Source organism: Cydia pomonella, chromosome 8, assembly GCF_033807575.1.
Source record: "Cydia pomonella isolate Wapato2018A chromosome 8, ilCydPomo1, whole genome shotgun sequence".
Lineage (NCBI taxonomy): Eukaryota > Metazoa > Arthropoda > Insecta > Lepidoptera > Tortricidae > Cydia > Cydia pomonella.
The window spans coordinates 3,846,293-3,871,522 of record NC_084710.1 but is presented as its reverse complement, the minus strand read 5'-3'; the positions used below and the strand labels follow the sequence as shown (position 1 = coordinate 3,871,522).

The window sequence follows — 25,230 nt, the reverse complement described above, 5'->3', positions numbered from 1 at the left end:
GTAAATATTAACGCTGACGCTGAATTAAATAATTAAAATTAACCATTAGTTAATGATAGAAGTGAAGCTTCTTACTCACTTTGATCTATGTTTGGAATCGGTTATATGATGAATATTTTTAAATATTTTATCCAACTTATATATTATACTCTGTATATTTAGGTATTTAAATAAAATCAAAGAGAATTTGAAATAGAGGTAGATTGTCAAAGAAAAAAAAAAATATACCACGTCGGTGGCAAACAAGCATACGACCAGCCTGATGGTAAGCAGTCACCGTAGCCTATGGACGCCTGCAACTCCAGAGGTGTTACATTTTGTATCCACAGTAAATTTACTGCCATCATTCGACACATGATTAAAACTTTTAGAACGCCATTTGACTTTGATCCTTATTATTTCACCGATATCAAAAAGTGGCGCCATTTGTTAGATATCAAAAAGTGGCGCCATCTTACCGGGCATCGGCTGAAGGTTGTGGCGCCATCGCTTAAAACGATGCCGCCATACCTTTGGCCTTTGATCTATTAGATGGCGCCACTTTTTGATATTGAACAAATTTAACACATATCAGTGAAGTAAAGTTAATGTTTTTATCTACCCTCATTTCCCTCGGAGCCATTTGATTTTATTGACTTTTATTTAAATACCTAAAGATATAGAGTATAGGTGGAGTAAGCCTAACCCAGATTTCTTTGTCAATTTAAGGAGATAAGTACATAGAAAAAAGCCGATGGAGGCGTCACTTTTGTTTGTTATATTCGGGAAAGAGGTGTAAATACGGACAAATGTCTTGGGATCTGTCATGTCACATCTTGAGAGAACGGCCGGAGACCCAGCTTAACAAGCGTAACACAACGTAAGCTTGACGTTTCTGAATCGGATTTTATGCGGTACAAATTTAAAATAAATGTAGGTACTTCATCATCATCATTTTCCTCGAATTTTCGGGACTTTTTGCCACAGCTCTGAGCCTGGAAATTAATGTATCTTGTTAGTAATAATTAATTGATTTACTTTCATTATTATATCACATAGATTACTTCATAAAATATATATTCATGATTACTTCTGCGGAGTTCTTTCTAATAATAGAAGTACGAAGCGCTTATTGGGCAAATTTTTACAATGTGTACATAAATTCTCCATCATATGTCAATGTCTGAATTTTATTAACAGAAACGTCAATTCACTTTTTCGTACCGATATTGGAACATTCCACTAGAGTGTATATATATATATATAGGTTATGTAACTCTTTTATCGCCACTGAAAATGCCAGTAAGCCAAGTATGATTATTATTCATTGCTTAACCCGTTCACCGCTAATCACGATACGTTGTCGTTTTGCCTCTACGAAGCATTTCCTCTACATACCGGGAAACATAATAATATGTTATCGGCTACGACCGTAGATCAGCGGTGAACAAGGGCGGATCCACCGTTGTGGGCACGATGGGCATGCCCACAACCCTAATAGGGTGCCATATTGATTCGCCAAGTAAAATTACGCCGATTTTTGTTTCGCAGACGCTTAGGCAGACGACTGTTTGGCAGAATTTCATTACGCAGAGTAATCAGTTGGCAATTTGGCATAACATTTATAAGCAGATTTACTTTTCGTAGAGTAATCGTTTGGTAACCGTCACAATTACCCGAGAAAACCATGATCGAAACACGATAGGTAGAGTGATTTTTTGTATTAATAAAAAAAATCGAGCATGTTAATATCAGCTGACCCCTACTTATTTACAAGAATAACAATTATTTACTAACATTACAGGGGCAATTGTAATGTTAGTAAATAATTGTAATTAATTATTTATTAGCTTAACGAGTCTTAGAAACCTGAATCATTTACAAATATTAGTCCAAATTTCTAAAAATAATGCCAACTATCAGACGTAGTTGTATTTTAGCGTAGTTATCTATCTAAACGGCTCCATGGACTGCAATAAATTGCTTGAGATTTCCGATACATTACTTTATACGCCGATAATATGTATGTAGTACCGCCATTTCTAAATTACTGACTAAACTGTTATAATTTAACTGTCACTTTATTCGAAATTAAATTTAAAAAACGTTACTCGAGTAAAAGTTGTTTAATCGGACAGATTATTCTGCCAAATAAAATTATTAGATTACTAACGGATTACCAAGTTTTTTGCTAAATAAGAAAGTAAGAAATAAAGAAAAAAACACCACCAAAAGACCCAAAAGATGACCAAAAGTTTTGGCTTGATTCTCATTTTCCAAAGAATTTATCGCAAAAGCATAAACATCAAATAATCATTTCCCAACTCAATACATAGCATAAAAATGTTTTGCATCAGAACTTTTTGAAAAACACTGTTTAGACATTTCCGTATTTCAAAATTTTTTGTCACCATTTTTATTCCTCGAATTATATACTTGCCAAATTTATAGGTACGTAAATCAAATCAAAACATTACAAACCATTATTGAGAAATAAATTCTTTATTTAGTCATTTTTAATACGTTGCTGTCTCTTTTTTATATATAGCAAAAAAAATATCTTTAACTTCAATTAAATAGTAACTTAACCTAACCACACAGTATTTTTATGCGACAGTTCGTTTTTGTGGAGGTCACAGCTCTAACCTAACCCGCTTTTCCGGCAACCGTTTGCCTTTCTAGGGGGTCGCAGTTCTAACCTAACCTGCTTTTCTAACAAGAGTTCATTATTAAGAGTGTCGCAGTTCTAACCTAGCCCGCTTTTTTGGCAACAGTCGTTTTTATGTTGTTGTAAAAAATAAATAAAAATAGACTAAACATGTTTGATAAACTTAAAATTGTTAAACATTTTTAAATCAAGTGAAACATTTTGGTCTAGAATGTTGCTGAACTGTTGTTAGGGAAATGGTAATGTCAAATAAGTATATAGGAAAAGTTTGATTGAAAAATGTACAGTTGCAAAAAATATATTTGGTAAATGAAATTTGGTAATTTTTTTTGGTGAAACCAAAATTACCAAAAGTTGCATCTAGGTACGAATAAATCCCTCTGCAAAACGATGTTCGGCGAAATCATTAATCTACAAAAAATAGGTGGGGGAATCATTAGGTACCCCCTTATAGTCTTGTGAGATAACACTTTCACAGTCTATTGAGATCGATAGATGATGATCTTTCATGAACGACGACGATCATGACTCTTGAGTCATGATTGTTCATGAGTGAGTTCGTACTCCGACTCGCACTTGGCCGATTTTCGGGTGGCTGTGACCACAACCTTTTTTGACGGCTGGATCCGCGCCTGGCGGTGAATGTGTTAATCTTCGATTTCAATAGCGTTACCTATAGTTTCAATTACTTAATAATATACTTCATGTAAACGATATGTTGACGAAATACTTCATTTCCGTATATGAAAAATATCTTATTTAATTACTAAACATTTTCTATTTTCCTAATTATAATAACAAAGTAAGTAATGTTAAGTACAGTCATGGACTTAAATTGTTTAGCCATTTACCCCCCTATACATAAACATCTACTAAAGTTGAAAAGCCGCTAATAATCGTTTGTTCCTTTCCATCATACCAATACGTCGGAAAGGGACAAACGATTATTAGCGGCTTGTCAACTTTAGTAGACGTTTATGAATAAGGGGGTTAGGGTTTACTTTACATTGGACATTTCATACCGATACGGCCCGATTCGAAGAATGATTAAGACACGTTTAAGATCTTCAAAAGATCGATAACTAAACGACATGTCAAAATTGACGTTTACTTCGATTCTGCTGTGATCCCAATTAGATCTATCTACGATATTTCTAACGTCAAAATAACATCAGTTGTCCGAATCGAGCTGCTTCTGTCAATTATACGATATATAAACGATATCTAAATGAGAACTTTTCTAAACCAGAACTATCGTTATCCTATCTCATTCTTCGAATCGGGCCGTTAGCTGGTAAACAGATGGACAGACATAAATAATGACGACCTATCTGGCCTAGTGGGTAGTGACCCTGCCTATGAAGCCGATGGTCCCGGGTTCAAATCCTGGTAAGGACATTTATTTGTGTGATGAGCATAGATATTTGATCTTGAGTCATGGGTGTTTTCTATGTATTTAAGGATTTATACATATTTATATATTATATACAATTATATCGTTGGCTAAGTACCCACAACACAAGCCTTTATTTCGGACAAGATCCATAATACAAAAACACAAAACAACAAACAATCAAAATATTTACATATAAATTACAAAAAATAAAATTAAAATATAAATTAAATTTAATTAAAAATACGGATAAATTAAATTAACATTATTCATTACATTAAATCAAAATTATCAATTTAATTACATTAAAATTATCAAATAAATTAAATTAAAATTATTGAGCTTACTGTGGGCCTTAGTCAATTTGTGTAAGAATGTCCTATAATTTGTATTTATTAAAAAAATACCGATGCATAATATCGGTTCGTAACTTACCTTTGGAACCAGAGATTAATTACTTTATTGTATCCACATTTTCACGTATTTGTATTTTTTAAGAATTGAATATTGTGGTAGAACATTTTTTTGTTTGTTTTCATTCACTTTATTTGCACTGATACCACAGATAACCGCGCACGGTTTTGTTACACTTGCTACGTATATACAAAGTTACCTCCTAATACATTCTGAACATCGAGTTTTCTGAAACATACATATTTATTAGCATGATATTAACATACGAGTTCCGCTTACCTATACGTAGTTGAAATGAAACATACATATTCACGTGAAACGGGAATGCAAAGCAACCCAAGTAATTGGTCTGTGCAAAGTTGCAAACCCCTATCTAATCACATTAACTTCGAAATAAGTTTGAAGTATCTACATGAAAAATCACAAAAATGTGGATCTATTCAGATTCGCATTTGACCCAGTTAAAAAGAGAAATACGAAACCTTTAATCGTCATGCGAATGTTAGTAACGAAACCTTTGGATAATTTATCAGAACGCTGACACTCAAACAACACGACGAAAAGTTTTTCATTGTTTAACTTTACATTCGTCATTGGGTTCTAAAGTGGCAATTGTCACGAAGCTAAACGCTGAAAGGGGACATTAGTCTTCGTTTCAATTTGGAAACATCCTATTTTGTTTCAAATTCGGCTGTTTGTTGAAGCCCTCACGCCAAAACTTTGACAATGGCAAACGGCGTGCCATTTTGGACAACGAAACGCGTTATTAAATTTAAAGATAATTATTTTTAGACCTTTGGTGGGTTCATTAAGACTCATTACGCTATCTGAGAAAGAATAAAAGGACCTTTTCTCAAAGTCAAACGAAATCTTTTAAGTAAAAAAATCTTTTTTTATACAGAAGAACATTCATTTGTCTTTATTTGGACTTGCTTGAACTTAATTTAAGAAGATTATTAATTTCAGATTAATTGCGATCTAATATTAAAGTACCAATATATATAATATAATAAACTGTTAGGTAATTAAGGATTCTCACGATAAAATATTATCTCGCAATAATATATGAGCTACTTACATAATTACATATTTGAAGTATCTATTTAAGCACATAAAGCCTTTCAATTTAAAACTCTTTAAGATTTTCAGTGCAAGCTGGAGGTATTTTAAAAGATATAGCATTTTGTAGTTATAAATATATATTTACAACAGTGGCCACAGGCTCACAGCTAAGATTTAATACCATAACAATATTTATTTGTATGCTTCTTCTTCCTCGTTTCCTCATAACTGAGGATCGCGATCACAAGAGATCGTTATTTTGTGACTTTACCATTTACCATACCATTTTTGTGATTACCATTTTACCACTTATCTCAAAACGATAAAAATAAGATAAGATAAGGATAAAATAGTTTATTGTTCAAGTAGGCATATTACAATGCGCTTATGAACGTCAAATAAAGCTACACCGGCTCTAACCCTACACCTCTGACCCGGGAAGATTTAAGTCTCCCCTCAATCGGAGGAGGGTATCCCAATCTGGACCGGTAAGAAACCCGGCGAGACACATATTTTCAAAACATTACATCGCATAATGAACATGCATTACTTAAATAAGAAAAAAAAAATACAATTTAGATTACTATAGAAACTACTATGTAGGTAGTACATGTCTTACAAATATGTACAATAATGTGCCCTTGTACTCGTGTAGTCTGTTTTTAACATATGCAGAATCTTGTTTCACATTAAGTTTAATTTATCAGAATTCTCTTTGAGAACTAGAGCTTGTTTACATAGTGCAGAATTACAAATACTTTGTTCCTTCTGTGAAAGAATTTAATAATATCAAAATTCCATAGAATACAAAATACGAATAAAGACATTATTACTCGTACATACAAGTGAAACCATTAACTTTGATGAATTTTCTTTAGATATATTAATATTGCGTAATAATTATCAAACGTAGGTAAAAACCGGGAAAATGAAAGCATTCATTTTAATGATCTATTCCTTAATTTTTGTACGTAAATATGCTTTATACGTTCGCAGATTTTTTGTGAACGAAACAATTAAAGGTTAAGTTTATTAAATACTTTTTTTAATGTATTGAATGAACAAATCAAACAATATATTAATATCTTATATCTAATAAAAAATCATAGTAGGATTCTTAGGATAAGTAGCTTGTTTTGTTAGATTTAATAAGTGCATTTTAATAATTTTGTTTACCATTTAAATATTTTATATTTTCATCTTCTGGCAAATCATTTAATAAATTAGGTAATATAATATGTGTACAGCCAGTGCCATATATGTTATTTTATTCGGGTTTACAATATTTGTTTTGTCTCTGTAGACTTCTTAGTTTTGTACATACGAGTATTTTAGTGTCCCACGTCTATGGTTTTATCTGGAGGCCTTTATCATTTAAATTCAAACTTACGTTTTCATATCTAGTAATGTCACTTTGTTATCATTCGCCGAGCGTCTCGCTCGAGCCAATACACATACGAACAAGTATGAGCGAGATACACGCGCAAACGATAGCAAAATGACATAATTTAGATATTAAAATGTACGCTTGTACCTCACAGAATACGAAATGGTGGAGCAGCCACGTTAATGAAAGTAATTAAACTTTGCTAAAGTTCTGAGCAATCTGGTCTTACGTATGAGTAATGTGGCTTAGTAAGTTATACTGGTAGTTTAATAAGTTCTGTCTTGTTGGAATCATTGTAGAGATAAACAGCCCTCAGCCCTCATATTTTTACCTTTATTTAGCTACCTAACCAAATATAATACCTATATTGGTAGTTAAGTTGACTTATGTTTTTAATGTAGATCTATGTTGATGTGGTCTGTGACGGATTAATCCGTCTTCGGCGGTGGACCCACGGTACGGATATATCTGTCATTGGCGTCAAAAAGGTTATGGTAGGCATACGCGTAATATACTCGTCACGTCCCTACAAAGTAGACCTTTTTGTGTAATACCCCTGAGGCACGTTATACACAAGTTGATGGAGATTGTATGTCTTCTATACTTACTAAACTCTGCTATCAAGCGCAGATTATTAACGAAGCATAAACGCTTGCAAAATGCTCTTTTTCTGCTTAATTATTAAAATCAGAGCAAATCTAGCTTTGTTAGCTTTTACAGCCTTCCGCCTGCCCACGTTCGTATATAAACGGTTTTATTATGTAGATACGTATTTAGAATCATGGGAAATATATAAGCCTGAAGACAAAATATTTGATGTTATAGTAGTTAATGTATTATTGTGTTATATTAATAATAAATTCGGCTCCGCGCACGCCTCCGAAAGGTCCGGAACACTATTGTTACGTGGTGTGAAAGACCCTCCTACAATTTAGGAGGGATTTTAACGTTCTCGTGTCAGAGGTGTAGGGTTAGAGCCGGCGTAGCTTTATTTGTTATTATTTATTCTATTATTTCAAATTACAATTTGCACCTTACAGCGATTGCCAAATTATCACAAATTGGAACATTTGACTGCCATAAGCGCATATTAATAATATGCCAACTTGAAAAATAAACTATCTTTACCTAATGATATCATATAATGACTTAGTTATCGTCAATCAGTTTTAGAATAACCCGTTTAATTTTTTTAAATCAATTTTGACACGAAAATATGCATATTTCTTGTCAACTATGCGTTTATTTTAGAATTATACATAAAATACGAAAGCAAACAATCATAACAATTACCATAATAATTTATTGATTAATAGCCGGGCCGTGCTCGTCGACATCACCATCCCCCATGATGAGAATCTCGTGAAAGCTGAGAAGGACAGGTCCAGTATGTACCTAGACTTGGCTCACGAGATAACCGCCATGTGCTCATAGATTTGGATGAGCATTTAATGTGCATGTTGATAGTGTTTGTAGTAAAATAAATAAAATTATATTCCCGTTGAGGAAACTCAGACAAACAGTATCTCGAGAATCAGCATTACTGGCATATCACAGCTACATTATGTCTACACTCAGATATGGTATAATAGTATGGGGTAGCTCATTTGATGTGCAAAGGGTGTTTATAATGCAAAAAAAATGTATAAGAGCCAACTCACACTGGAAGAAATGGAATCCTGTAAGCCAGTAATGCAAAAGAATAATAAATTAATTATTATCTCTACCATCCTTGTACATATTTGAAATAGCTCTCTTTGTTCGCCTTAATGAAACTTACTTTTAAAAAAAACAGTGATATGATAAGTTACAATGACCGTATTTCTAGACAGCGCAATGTACTATTTTTGCCAAAAACTTGTCTCAAACAAACAGCTAGAAGTTCGTTTTATATGTGCATAAAAATATTTAACAGGTTGCCAGCTGACATAAAAGACCTTCCAATCAACAAGTTTAAAAATAAATTATTTTTATGGCTTTGTGACATGTGTTTTTATTACATACATGAATACCTACTTTGATTATGAAATTGAACAGTTATAGAAATGTGAAATTGTAATAAATCGCTGCATGATTTTTCTAATGTTAATAATTAATCAGACATGTTATTTTTAATATGTTCATCTTATTTTATGTTATAGTGCGACTATACCTACTTCAAATTTTGCAAGATACACTAAGTAGAGTATGGTTTAACTAAAATATATTATTGTACACCTTTGTAAATCCATATTCAGCAAATAAATAAATACAAATACTAATACAAATGTGGGATATTGATTCGACGATCATTGTCCCGATAGTCGTTTCAGCGGACGGTCTCATAGCGAAGAGGCTCGACCAAACTTGAGAGGCTCTCGTTAGGTGGTTGGATCAAGGGACAGATGCAGAAGGCGGTGATCTTGAGCACGGCGCGGATAGTCCGCCGGTTCCTCTCTCTGCGGCCCTGACCACCGGCAGCTTGGGCCCTGCCCCGCTGCTGATGGCATACTAGGTTAGGTTTTTTATAATGTGTTTATACCTTTTGTATTGTTTTGTAAGTTTTATTATATTTTACTTTTATATACATATTATAAAAAACCTAACATAAGAAAAAATAAAAAATAAAAGACCATAATAATACCAACAATAATTACCATAATAGGAATACCAGTTACACAATATATACCTACCTTTTGATAGTTACAGGTAGTTTTAGTAAATAGATGATGGCATTCAAAGGATTGTTGTTTTGGGGTTGATTTAGCAAATCAAATATGGAGTAGACAATCGCGATTGTTTATTTTTCCAATAAGTCGAAGTAATATTATGCCTATTGAATTACCACCTGAAACCATATTGATAGTAAAATGTAGATACATATCTCAAATCCTTAGGTTAGGTTAGGTACCTACTTAATTTGTACATGACACGCAGACCACATACCCGACACCACCCTCCACCTACTGCTACTAAATCGCGTATGTCAACCACTAATAATTGTTAATTAGATTCATCTAAATGCGCTACTAATACGTAGTAACAGGAACAGGAGAATATAGAGAAGCGAGTATACAAGGCATTCTCGAGGAACACGAAATATTTTTGCGATGCATTCCTGAGGCCAAAAGTAAAACTATAATGAGTTTAGTTTAGGTCCATTCCGCCAAAAAAAAATATTCAATCTACAAGTGACATTTACAAACGTCTAACGGCCCGAATCGAAGAGTGAGATACGATAACGATGAGTTCTAGTTTAGATAAGTTCTCATTTAAATATCGTTTGTGTGTCGTATAATTGATAGAATCAGCTTGATTCGGGCAACCAATGTCACTTTAACGTTAGAAATATCGTAAAGTTAGAAATAATGTCAATTTTGACATGTCGTTTAGTTATCGATCTTTTAAAGATCTTTCCAAGATCTTAAACCGTCTTAATCATTCTCCGAATCGGGCCATTAGTGTGTTAGTAGGAACTTTGAACTGTCAGTGACAGAACTTACCTAATAAAACTCATCCTAAGTATCGGTGGGCGGATAGAGTGGAGGTAGATTTTCGTGAGCTCGGCGTCAGTAAAAACTGGGCTACATGTAAGTAATACATTCTACTTGTACAGGTTCACAGTTACAGTTATATTTGTTTTGGGGAAAGCAAAGTATGGGCATATATGTAGTTTGACAGAGACATTTGTAATTGGTAAGTACGGATAATGAGTAAGTAAGAACTTTGTTTTATTTGAGTTGCAAATTCGTGCTAATATTGATATCTGTGAAAGTGAAAGTTTCCGAAAATGAACCACGAACGTAGCGAGTGGTTCGAAAAGTAGAAGCTTGGCGAGCGTTAAGCAAATTTTGCCACTGAGTGAAAAATAACATTTTAAATTTGAAACAAAAACACTAAATTAAACCAAATCAAATCCCAATGAAAGTTATTAAATATTTATCATTCAAAATCATTTAAAAGTCAATTCTACCAACCTACATAAGGAAATAACTCAAAACTTCGCCACCCTTCAACTTTCTTATCAGTTTTTGAACAATCAAGCGAAGCGAGATGTGTAGGAAATATGTTATAAGATCGACTTATCTACAAGAAAAATATGATTGCAAAAATGTATTCCTTGTGATTTACCTTGTATGATATTTCCGTGGAATAAAAAAATAACAAAAACATTTCTGTAGATTGTAACTATTTACCTATGCATTGTTCTATGTAGAACGTTATTTTTATTTCGTTTATTTTTACATTTAAATTAAATATCGAAAATATTTGTAGATAAACCTTTTATATTCAGTAGACGTGGTTTAGTTTTCTTAGGGTTCCGTGCCTTTAGAGTGCTGATGGTTCACTATTATATAACTTTCTCTGTACATCTGTTCGTTAGCAAGCTAGGTACTTTAGCTACTATAAACTTACTCATCATTGCAAACACTGTTAAGCGAAAAACAGTAATTCTCTACCAATTTTAAAATACAAAAATAGTTTATTTACATAAACAGGTCAGATCCAATAACTTTTTACCACACCGGTTCGTAAAATGCAATTTTCTCATAAATTTTTAAAGAATAAAGAGATTCTGAGAGTGGTAGAGTAAATTGATGCAAAGTTTGAGTTGTTTCCTCATGTTGGCTGGTAGAATTGACTTTTAAGTCATGTGTCTTTCGCTTACTCGGTTATAAATTAGCACAAGGAGTTACTAAGGAGATATTAGCACAGGGCGCAACCCCTGTAAAAGAAAAAAACGAATCTACGAGTATATTTAATTCCTAATTCCTGTTTAGAGTTAAATACATTTATTTTCTCTATCACAGTAAAATATAAAGACATAATAGGTTTATAGGTAAACTGTGTAAGAATTAGAAAATTGTTAGGCTTTTATGCTATTATTTATATTTTTTCTGATTTATTTTTTATAAAAATATTGTACCGATAGGTACAGTCAGCATCAAAAGTAGCGGATCCAACAAGGTTTCAAAAGTATCTACCATTCTGTAACACCTTAACAAAAGTTGATGGTTCTATATTCTAACAATTTAGACTGTAAAAGATATACTTTTGAAAGTAAATTTTTGAGAATTATCTTTATTTGGAAAAGTTATCTGGAATATCAGATATTTTTGGTGCGTTGTTTCATCCGCTATTATTGGTGCTGACTGTACCTACAACAAAACAGTAAGATCAAAATCTTATTAAGAATAATGATATGTTGCTACCCTTTTGTTTGATTTGAATTCGCGTTTGCCATTTTTTTATGTTAGCGACACTATTCGAGATAAAATTTCCCTCGGGGTTGAGTATTCGAATTAAAAACAGTCGTATTTTAATAAACGGGAACTTTAATGACTTTTTCATTTGTATTTATGCACTTGTAATTTACAGAAAGATGTACTACTTTTCTATATTATTCTTGCACGCGTACAGTATTTAACAAAATCTTAAGTGATTTGTGTGTTTTTGTTTTGTTGCGCATTAACTAAACTATCAAAGTATGAAAGTATTTGTGCCGCTGTCTGTGGCTTTAGCTGTTAAGGTACAATTGTAAACTGAATAAATAAACAATAAACAATATCTCGGTACCATGGGGTCCCGGACCTTTGGCATGCATGGGGCCGAAGCCATAGCGCAGAGCCCCTTTAAGACAATTTAATCTAAAAGCAAGGGATACACGTAACGTATACGGAGCGTACAATATGATACAACAGGGGATGGTCTATTATTATTATTATGTATGTAATTATAGGCGAGCAGCTATTTAACTGATGAGCCTAAGTATGTTACACAGTGTCCAGTACTATACAGTTCAAAGTAATGTCACATCACTAAGTAACATCACGGCCCGATTCGAAGAATGAGATACGATAACGATAAGTTCTGGTTTAGATAAGTTCTCATTTAGATATCGATGGTATGTCGTATAATTGACCGAAGCAGCTCGATTCGGGCAACCAATGTCACTTGAACGTTAGAAATATCGTAGATAGATCTTATTGGGATCACAGAGGATTTTTTGACATGTCGTATAGTTAACGATCTTTTACAAATCTTTCCAAGATCTTAAACGTGTCTTAATCATTCTTCGAATCGGGCCGTAAGTCTAACTTATTGTTTGAAAGCCACTTGTCCAATATGTGTGTTATTTTTGCTATTTCAGGCTCGGCATCGTGGAACAAGTGGTACCTACATTATGATGTACATATTCACCCCACAGAGTATAGTCAAACATATCATAATTATCATAAACTACTCACATAGTCAGTGGTTCACGTCATGGGCCCCGCTGTGTACAATAAATTACCAGCATCCATGACTGATGCGCCTAGTCTGGCGATGTTCAATGCTAAACTAAAATTTGGCTTATTGAGCAGCCGTTTTATAGTGTCGAGGAATACTTGACCTCAAAATATATGTAGTTAAATATTTGACCGAAGAGCTGGCGGCTTCCTCGCACAACGTATCAGTATTGCGATACAACGAGGAAATGCCGCCAGCATCCTTGGTACAATGCCTCAAGGGCCTATTTTAGATATAAGCTAGTTATAGTAATCATCTGTATATATCCATTATGTATATTGTTATTGTCAATAAATAATTTTGGAAATAGTTAAATAAATAATAATAATAGTAAGAATGTCGTAATAATTGACTTGTTAGTAGAATTTATTACTCAAATTTATGAATCTTGTATATTTATCTACCTTTAATTTATATTAGTCATGTAATTTACATTATCATTATTATCAATAAACTATGAGTATGAGTGTAGTCTACTGTAGTACTACCACGACGCATTTCTATTTTTACCATATTTTGCCATTATGAATCCATAAGTGCTCATTGACGCAGAAAATCGAACAACGTAACTCAATCCACGGACACATATAAATAGACCACACAAGTGCACCAATCTTGCCATACAGAGAACTTGACCATATCTAAACAGCTCTATCAATTCTAATATTTTAGATTTTGATTAAATTAATATTTTAGAACTTAACCATTTTAATGCCCAGGACCTTTAAATGCGTCGTCAGTAACGCTGTCAAAGTAACCGCATGACGGTTACATTTCTAGTAAGGTTTATTTATTTGCACTTACAATTTACATGTATGTATGTATTGGCTAGCTTGTACCAGCACTTCTGCTTTTTGCTAACTTGCTCAGATAAGTGAGTGATTTTTTTGATCAAAAGGTTCAGAGTCTTGTTAGGCTGCGTTTCCACCAGAGATATGCGAAGATGCGTAGCAAAGGATGTGTTTGTTAAGACCACCAATAGAATCACTTCATGTCGTCAGGTGACAAGCAAAACTCACTAATTACCATACATAGGGGTTTTTGGTGCGGGGATGATTTCGTGTATTTATAACTTTGTTGATTGTAAAATAATTATCAAACTATGAATTAAAAATGGGGAGTAAGCTCGAAATGTTAAAATAGTATCGGTTTTTACAGTTTTTATCTATTTTTTGACTAGTGTAAAACATTCCCGCACTAAAAACCCCGATGTATGCTAATTACTAAAATATAATTAAATAAAAATCAACCTTATTTCAGTAGTAATATGGTTCATTATGGCTATACTTGTGGTGGTCATTAGTGGGTTTTGCTTGTCATCTGACAATTTGTTTTCCTCGCTCAGCGTGTAGTTTTATATTTGTTCTTAACAAACACATCTCTCGTTACGCATCCTCTGGTGAAAACGCAGCTTTAATAATGCTAATCTCGTTTGATTATTTTCGGTTATTTTCGCATAATTTGTTTTTTTATTGAAAACGCTTGTTTCAGTGAAAACTTTATTTGTTTGAGAAAGAATAGTACAAACTTAGCATATCAAAAACATCTTTTATGATCTCAAAAATATTTAAGTTTTAGAATTTAAAAAAATATCATATTAAGACACAGGGGTATTATTCTGCTGTTGAATTTGGAACTTTATTTTATTATTTCTTTAAAAGTTTTAAACTCGAACTCAATTTGTACTTGTATAAGTAGTATACAACGCGGGAACTTGCAAGGTTAAAGGTTTTAAAACGGCACCGCGGTGCGGCATCTAACTAATCATGTAAAATATGTCTGCGCACCCCAAAGAGAAGACTTGGGAAACTCATCGGGTCGGAAAGGGTATCCAACTTTTGATGGCGACCCTCGACATTTTATATCTAGTGGTTTCCGACTCCAAGTAATGGCTCTTGTATTGGCAAGTAATGTGTCTTGTTGTTGGTATCTTTAGAATCGAGATGTATCAAAACCAAACAAATTAAAGGAGATGGTCGATTTTGTATAGGCACTTGGGGCACTTGGGCCCAGAACAAACTGGAGCGTTTAGGATTGAAACGAACATCTTATTAATCTTCAGAATCTCTAGATTACGATGGTAAAAACAGAATCACGAAATAAAACGGCAATGTGGAGAAATCCTGCAGTGAAAACATGAATCTGGAAAGAAAAACTTTTAAACACCTGTGCGTATACTATTCATACTATTCCATAAAATAAGTGCGGTATTTTTCATCAAAAATTTCAAAATCTGGCGTGTAAATAAAACTGAAATAATTTTCTCATGTAATATAAAGTAATATTTTGATCTTGTTTGAAGTACATTATTTACTAATGAAAGTGAACTTATTGTTAATTGACCATTTGTATTACGTCTTTCAACAGTAATAAGGCTTATTTAAAGTTGGCGCTGCTTGCCAATATTTGACAAATTGATAAAAAGATGGACGCGTTTTGTGCGCGCATCAAAAGAGTATATTTAAATAATATCATTATTCTGTAATAATATTAATACATTTACACCTCCAAACTTTAAAGCAAAATGCAAAGTGAAATTAGAATTGTTTAATATAATTATTTAAAAAAAATACTATACCTTAAATAATATACCGCAAGATACCTAATTAATTGAATCATTTTTAACTACCTTATCTGGGATTAAAGACCTACATGAACATAGTATCTTGTTCGTCTAAATTAACTCACGGAATATTATTAATTTGAGAAAATGTCGTTACGGAGACAGTAAATTAAGGAGATAATCCATCCTAAGCAGAAATCCTCAACATAAGATAATTATCTACAAATGACGAATAATTTTAGACAAGATCCCCAAACCAGCATTAATTAGGTAGAAATAATTAAATACCCATCATTACCGATGAAAATTAACTTCCGTTTAGCGAGAATAGGGTTGTTTCCATCTACAAATCTTAGGGCAGAATTGTATCCCAATAAATTCTTTTGGATTATAAGAACATGTTAAACTACTTTTAGGAGACCTGTAATGACCATATTTTAGTAAATATTGAATTCAAAATATCTTTTGGCACACGTCACGTGACCAAACTCGAAACGTCATTGCAGATTCTGATGACGTCACAACTCTCGGATTGACACTGTTGACAGTTAGGCGATAAACAACAAATGACAAATGTCAGTTGACAGTTCGTATCTTCTACGTGTGTATGAAGTTATGTGTCAAACCGTAAACTGTGACGTCACACAATTTTCAAAGAGCGTTTTGGGCGCCAAAGCATCTGTCGAAATATATTTTGTTAATTTAACATATTTAAAGCCGTTTTTAGTATAAAAGTTGAATTTTAGGGCAACTTTTAGTTAATATAGAACGTAATACAAGCGTTTCAAAAAATTGGAAACAACCCTATTGTTTATCGGTTGACCTCATTACTGACAATATGACATAAATCAATACTGAGATGAAGCTAAGATAAAGAAAGTTAAAGAGGAAATTTCTGGAGAACATTTTTAATAAAAGGTTCGGAATTCTACAAGTTAACAATAGATTGAGCAGCATGACTTTGGCAGGAAATTAACTTCGATAGCAAGCTCTATTCAATGAAAATGTTTAAAATTTGAATTAATATTGCATTGTTTGTTTATGATTATGCCTGGACGACATTGCAATTTAAGAATTTGCGCTAAATTTAATATCATTTTGACATGCGCTGAGAGTGATACAATAGATTAGATAGATTGTTAACCAAGGGATGAAAGGCACTCATTTGTTGAGATAGTTTGGCACTCGAGCGCAGTGAGAACGCTAATAGCCTGAAACTTAAATGGAATTTCATCCGAGTTTAACACTAATTTTCATTTCGAATACTTGGAAAGTAATATACAATATACATGTGTATTTAAGAAATATGTACATACAATCAACAATTTAGGTAAAAGTATAGTTAATCATGGAATGGAGAGTTAAATATCAAAATTGTCTAACAAATCCATTTAAAACCAATTTTTAATTTCTTATATCGTAAAAAACCTTGAAAAATGTACTTGTAATATAAAATGCTCTCGTGCAGGAATGTATCACTATTCACTTTCTGCACACTTCATAGAACAACAATAATCCACTTTCAAAACGTTAGAAATTTTAAAATGATTTCAACTTGACATCAAATTATAAAGTTCTAATGCAGTTCCTTATTTTCGTTCAATTTGGAGTACCTACATATTATAGGGGCTATTGGGGACTTTTCAAAGCCGAGATAATTATAATTTTGAATTTTGAATATATCTCAAAAATGTGTGAATTTCGTACAGTTTTCTAACGCCAATCGAACACTAGGATAATTCACAAGTATACCTATCTACCTATTTCGTAGATAGGTATAGGTACATTTAATACAATATATGCGATACCAATATAATATTCTTCAAAGATTAATAAAATCAACAAGAGGTACTTAGTTGAAATATGCGTATGTGAGTTAAATTCAATATCAATTTATGTAGGTACACCAAAAGTTTATTCATCAGATGTACAATTTGTATCTGGAACCATGTCCTTGATAAACTTCTTAATCCACTCCTCAAGGCTGCTCTGGATCTTGGAGTTCATGTGGTGCCGCCGAAACACCTCGGGATGTGTCTCGGGGAAAGCAACCTGGCTAAGATCTTGCCGAAAACTTTCTATCTTCGAGGCCACCACGCATTGTATGAAGTCCAGAAGCCCGTCACCAACACACTTGGTACTTTTCAACTCGTCTTGGCTTCCTAAACCGATAAAGAGATTATTAAATTTAATGGCACAAATAAAATGCTAAGCGCGCGTAAAATGTAATCGACGTAATCGTTAAAGAATTTGTAGCCCGCTGTATAAATCTGTTGGAAGCCTTTTCTGATTTAACAATTTTGTAAGGTTATTTCGTATTTTGTTATGATCAGGACATATAAGTTTTTGTGGCAAAATAAAGTGATTGACAATAGTATTTTATGCAACAGTTGTATAAGAAGGGTCAAAAAAGGCGAGTGGCGTGAGTTACAATGAGAGCCGAAGCCGAAGGCGTAGGCGACCATTGTAAAGGAATACGCCACGAGCATTTTTTGACCTACTTATACAACGTTGCATACAATAATTTTTTCTACGAGTCAACCAAAATAAATCTTAATTTAGGTAAACAAAGCAAAAGTATATAGCCAAGACGCGCGAGCATACCTTGCTACGCGCCTGGCCTGCCGCGGCCCGGCCACTGTGGGCTGAAATTCGGCTTTCATTGTCATAGAAACCGAAGTTGTTATTTTTACGTTTTTTTTTATTAAACTAGGTTTTGCCCAGTATTGTTATGGTAACCTATGAATTTTAGACGATTTGGAATGAAAATTGTGGAGTTACGATTTTTTTTTCAAAATAAATGTATGGAGCAGGAACAAGAAATCATCATTACTCAAGAACCGCAAAACAAACCGTAATATCCTCGCAGGTGGTTATACTACGAATTATTTGTGATTTTTTGGCATACTACATATATCCGCCACGGGTGCGGTTTTTTTTTTTAATCATTAATTGTTTCTATGGAAAAAGCACAAAAACCAAATTCAACATTTTAAGATTTTTTGATTGAAATGAGTTTTGCTCAGTGTGTTTATGCTAAGTTATAAGTTTCACACGATTTGAGTTGAAAATGGTAGAGTTATGATTTTTTTTCAAAAAAAATGTATGGAGCCGGAACAAAATATCAAAATATCTCAAGAACCACAACAAATACGGTAATATCCTCGCAGGTAGTTATGCTACGAATTATTTGTGATTTTTTGGCATACTACATATATCCGCCACGGGTGCGGTTTTTTTTTTTAAAAATCATTAATTGTTTTTATGGAAAAAGCACAAAAACCAAATTCAACATTTTAAGATTTTTTTGATTGAAATGGGTTTTGCTCAGTGTGTTTATGCTAAGTTATAAGTTTCACACGATTTGAGTTGAAAATGGTAGTTATGATTTTTTTTCAAAAAAATGTATGGAGCCGGAACAAAATATCAAAATATCGCACCCGTGGCGGATATATGTAGTATGCCAAAAAATCACAAATAATTCGTAGCATAACTATCTGCGAGGATATTATCGTATTTGTTGCGGTTCTTGAGATATTTTGATATTTTGTTCCGGCTCCATACATTTTTTTTGAAAAAAAATCATAACTCTACCATTTTCAACTCAAATCGTGTGAAACTTATAACTTAGCATAAACACACTGAGCAATACTCATTTCAATCAAAAAAAATTTAAAATGTTGAATTTGGTTTTTGTGCTTTTTCCATAGAAACAATTAATGATTTAAAAAAAAAAACCGCACCCGTGGCGGATATATGTAGTATGCCAAAAAATCACAAATAATTCGTAGTATAACCACCTGCGAGGATATTACGGTTTGTTTTGCGGCTCTTGAGTAATGATGATTTCTTGTTCCTGCTCCATACATTTAATTTGAAAAAAAATCGTAACTCCACAATTTTCATTCCAAATCGTCTAAAATTCATAGGTTACCATAACAGTGCTGGGCAAAACCTATTTTAATCAAAAAAACGTAAAAATAACAACTTCGGTTTCTATGTCAATGAAAGCCGAATTTCAGCCCACAGTGTGCCGGTCAGCGACACCTTCTCGTAACTCATGAGGCCCTGATACTTGCTACTTGCTAAATTAAATTTTTGGACAGTTTTTTCTCGATTTTGGCCACCGTAGCCTACGGAGACTAACAAGCAACGCTAAGCGGTCTTCGTAGTCTATGGGTGTTGCTATATTACGGGTGTCACATGCGTGTTTCTGACTTATGAAGTAATTGTTTTTACTATGCAACCAAATGAATATATTGTAAGTTGGCAGCAATGCACTTAGTTTAAAACTGTATTCGTTTTGATTTTGTTAGGTTGGTAGCCATTAATCGCAGTAACGTTATAGCGATTAAAAGCACAAGTGCTGTTATGAGGAATAGACAATATAGACTTTTCTTGAAACCTTTTATATATGTTCTTATATTCGTGTTAATGAATACATAAATGACAGATAACAGTAGAGGAGTAGGAAAAATCAAATATCGACATATCTATTATCGATGTCACCATAGGGTTATAGATATTTATAACATTGTATAAAAAAGATAGCTACCGCGAAATACACAACACGTTCTATAATTTTATTATCTTCTTTGATACATCCATTGGTAGTTTTCTTATTTTTTGACGTTTTATTCATATAAGTAAGTACTTATGTAATCAAGAAATTATGGTCCGATTCGAAATTAATTTGCATTCTTGAAATTTCTTGGTAATTTACAGCAAGTAGAAGTTACATTTTTTAATTATTAATCTATGACTGACTTATCGATGGCATATTTGTCGATGTTTCATTTTCTCAAGCACTCGTTATTGCCACAAAAACTTCTATGTCTGGTTAAGATCTTAAGTCGACGTATCATCGTGAGGCGTATTCTGACGACAATTAAGAGCATTTTCACATTTTTTGATCCGATGTCGGATATCGGATAGAAGTAAAATGTACAACGTATTTTTCTCTCGGCATTATAACTATTCATTTAACAAATCGGCATGGCAAAAATATATGATCACCCAACAAAGGTGGACTTGACTTTGACTCAACCATTGACTCTTGATCCTTGAACTTGAACCTTGACTCAAGATTGTATCAAAATAAAATTAAAACCATATCAAATTATTAAAACATAATCATGAATTTTGCCGTAAAACTGAATGTAAAATATCTGTTTCATAAACAGAAGTGAGTTCCTAATGAGGCGTTCTACCTTGTCGCTTGTTAACCGAGAACTTCAATCACAGGACTGTTGCGACAACTTTGAAAGATTATTATTTAGTTGGCAAAGCTATTAAATCAATGTTTTGATGTCTTCATTAAATTCGAGTTCCGATTTTAGGTACACCTCATTTTGATGGCACTTAAATACACACAAATACACAAATGAAAATATTTATTTTTTAAACAAATTATGTATATCCTACAAACAACATTAAAAAAGCACAAGAGTCTGCCACTTAGCCCGAAATGTAAAAGAAAAAGAGTAATACCAAACATAGCTATGCTACCTAAAACTATTAGAACCAAATTTGCTAGCTCACAATACCAGATACAAGCCTCACATCTCTATAATAAAATAAATAAACTGTTAGACATTCACACAAAACCACATCATGAGTGTAAAAAGCTCATAATAAACTGGCTAAAAACAAAAACATACGATGAGACAGAGAATATAATACGATAATCTTTCACAAACACACACACACACACACACACACACACATATATGCACGCACACATACACACACACACACACACACACACACACACATACACACGCACACGCACACGCACACGCACACACACACACACATACACTCACACGTACACAGAATATCTCTAAGATAGTTTGTTGTTAGTACAGTAAGGCACTTTATCTGTATTCAGAGAATGTATTATCGCTCCTTTAGTTCTTTAGTTAGTTTAGTTTAGTTAATAGTTTATATGGTTATCCTAAGATATTTATACTTTATACTTAAAAAAAGTTACCAAAGGAAGAGCGGTGTCTCCCAACACAAGCATTTATTTTGCTTACAGGGAGACTCCATCCCTTTGATCATAATTTACGTGTTTTTGTTGAATAAAGAATTTTTGTATTGTATTTTGTAAATTAAATATTCTGTGGTTTCGCCTGTACCTTACTTACTTTTATATATGTGTGACGTTGAATGACTTTATGTATGTGCCTGAAAGAACGTTCCGGAATACAGGCATTATTGGGCTCAAATCAAAAGTGTATGAAAAGAGAAAAGGAAATAACCAAAAAACATTAACAATTCCAGCAGGTGACGGGCTGATGCAGGCAAATATGAAAAACGATTCCGTAAAAAGCTGCCACTGAATGAGCTAGGAAGAAGCTGCCTATCATTCCTACAGAACAAATTTAAAAAAATTGACAGTTATCTAAGTTAAAAGTCACTTTTCATTGTAGTTATTCTAAAAAACTATGTTTCATCTCTATCGCATCAGTTTTTTTTCATTTGAAGTTCACAGTTTTTTTTCGGTACACCTCTTATAGGTTTCCACATTTTATCGCTATAAAAAACTGTTATAATACTTATAATCCCCATCTTGTTACAGTCAAAGAAGTTAATTTCAGCACCATTTTGTAACTTGTCATATTGACAATTAATATGAAAGCTAGGGACCGCATACTATTGTCACTGTGACAAGGTTCGAAATGGTCCTGAATTCCTTGAACGTACAAAAATAAGATCGAAGATGTTGTTCTCTGACTACCCGCTTTAAAATGGCAGTCTGAAGCCATTTTAAATGGAGTTAAGTCTACGGCTCGTTACCTAAAATGTGCTCGGTCTTTATCTTTGCGAGCACCGATTGAGAAAATAGTGAACTGAAATCGGGATCGCTTTTGTTAAAATAGGCGTATTTTTTTGAGTGGCAGTCAGTACCCCTAGTGTAAATATTTTCGACAGCGAAACGTGACGTACGCGTTTGCATTAAGTGTCATTTTGTATGAGATTTTCCAAAACGTCCCGCTTGGCGCGCTGTTCAAAAACCTATACAAAATGAGACTTAACGCAAACGCGTACGTCACGTTTCGCTATCGACTACATTTACACTAGGGGTACTGATAAAAGTCCGGATAAGTATTTAAGATAAACGAGTAATGCTTAAGTACGGCCAGAAGCTAAAGTTGCTACTTCAAGTAACTGGTGACCGAAGAGCTGGCGGCTTCCTCGCACAACGTATCAGTATTGCGATACAACGAGGAAATGCCGCCAGCATCCTGGGTACAATGCCTCAAGGACCTATGTTGGATATAAGCTAGTTATAGTAATCATATGTATATATCCATTATTTATATTGTTATTGTAAATGAATATATGTCCAATATGCAAGGAAAAAACGAAGTTCTTAAAAAAATAATCTAATGGTGCACATAAACGACTGTCAGAAGCAGTCGCTGATAATAGTATGTCCCTTGCTAGAAAGAGATAAACTTTGACAGCGTTAAGGTAGGTTTAAGGTTTGTATAAAGAAGAGTTTTATGAAAGTTTAGATATATTAATAATTATGGATTAAAAAAACAAAAATAAAATGAATACATAATATTATAACGTACCTGTAGTATTTGAATCAGGCAATAGAACGTTTTTAAACACATTTTTGGTACTGTTAATTATTGGATCAAATGCTTTCGGCAAAAACTCGACCCCTGTATCTTCTTCACCACACATTTCTGGCACAACATCTGCCTTGTCTTCTTTAGACCTTATAGCCCTTACACACAGAAACATTAAAACTACCAGTAAATTGTACTTCCACATCTTTCGACGCCACCACGTTATCGGATGGAAATGACAAATATCAGTTGAAGTTAGTGCTTCTTACGTTTTTATAGCCAACTGTGCAAATAGAATAGGTATGCTTAAGTGTACCTTCGCAATAACAAATGTCTACCATACATTTGGTTGGTATTTGATTAGGCATTAATTAATACAAGGTGCCCGTGAGCATTGCGAGATATTTTAATGGTGCATTCCTGATGGCAACAGAAGCAAAAAAAATTATATGACTTTTTGTGAAATTCGACAAGAAAAAAATTTCTCTCTTTTTTTGAACACTCCTGTACCTACATAAAATGTAATTTACAGTACATATGGGGCTACTTTATAGCACTAGTGCGAGAAGTAGCATATTACGTTACTGTGTCGAACATTTAAAGGGCCATATGTACTGTAAAACGTTGTACGATACATGTGCGAATAGGTAATTCGCAACTCGTTTCGATTTAAAACACTCCCTTCGGTCGTGTTTTAATTTATCGCCACTCGTTTCGAATTTCCTATTTTTCGCACTTGTATCGTAATGTACTATTTTATTGATAAACACATAACCTAAAATCAACTAAAAAGTTTTTTTTTATTTGGGGGTAACTTCTCGAATACATTTTTTTAATTTTTCGATGTCAATCAATAGGTATGTCCAGAATAGACCTCAAAGTGGCAATACCGCAGTCAAAAATGTGTTTTGTACCGACTTATGGCGAAATAATGATTTCGAAAAACATTTAATTATCTATGAAACTAGGCCTAATCCAGAAAATTTTAAATGCCCTTTTAGTTTCTAAATATTACCAGGAATGCTTAATTAAAATGTCTCGCAATGGTCACGGGCACCTTGTATATAACTACTAAAAGTATTTGTGATTGTATTGGTTATTGGTCAGAAATATATATTTTTTAATAATTATACCCAATAGTGTAAGCAAATGTGAATTTTACGTTGGTAACATTCTTAAAATACCTGAAGTAATGTTTAATAACTTACCTGGCAACGCTTAAATTAGCAACTGGTAGGCCTAAGCGCAAATGGTTGTACAAAATCGTTCACCTGGATGATGGTAACGGGCTGAGCAATGTTAAGAAACAATAAAAGAAGAAGGTCACTTCCTTTTTTTAATTAGAGCAATCAGATATTTTTTTAAATATATTGTATGCATGCATTATAGGAGCAATGGGGTATTCTATTCATACTCATATACTCGTACCTAAACAAATCACAGATACACATTATTGGAATGTCGTCAACGTTTTCATCTTACCCAATTTAGTACATTCTAGTATTTATCTACAATTCCCAAGAAAATATTTGGTAATTCAACTGTGCTATATTTATCATAGGGATATTTTTTCGTTATATTTACTGAGTAAACGATGTAATAACACGTCGTCTGTTACAATGATAAATTACGCTTACGGTATACGTCTTATTGTGTGAAATTTACTTGCAATCAATAGTCGAGTCACGTAAGACTATTTTCGGTTTTAAGGTTTAAAATGAAAGACTTTTTGCGTCTTGAAACGTGTCCTCAAATTGTATCAATTGAAGTAATCATTTATGTAAAACTTGTATATTCGTAAATTTACCATATGTACCTTAATGTTGTTAACACATCGCGTGCAATAAATTAATTTATCACAAAGTAGCAACGTCGGGGGCAGTTTGGATTGAATTTTAATTATATCAA

At 33.2% G+C, this 25,230-nt stretch overlaps 2 protein-coding genes across 2 annotated transcripts in view; one reads left to right on the top strand and one right to left on the bottom strand.

The window, feature by feature from the left end:
- LOC133520240 (opsin, ultraviolet-sensitive-like) overlaps window positions 1-25,230 on the top strand; it is a 42,667-nt gene that overhangs the window by 6,116 nt on the left and 11,321 nt on the right. The gene's annotated exons all lie outside the window — the stretch shown is intronic.
- On the bottom strand, window positions 17,123-23,804 carry LOC133520254 (uncharacterized). The gene is made up of 2 exons (XM_061854633.1): window positions 23,323-23,804; window positions 17,123-17,898 (listed from the first exon to the last, which is right to left on the bottom strand). Exons 1-2 carry the CDS (start codon window positions 23,525-23,527, stop codon window positions 17,651-17,653), a joined length of 453 nt encoding a protein of 150 aa, XP_061710617.1. The 5' UTR covers window positions 23,528-23,804; the 3' UTR covers window positions 17,123-17,650.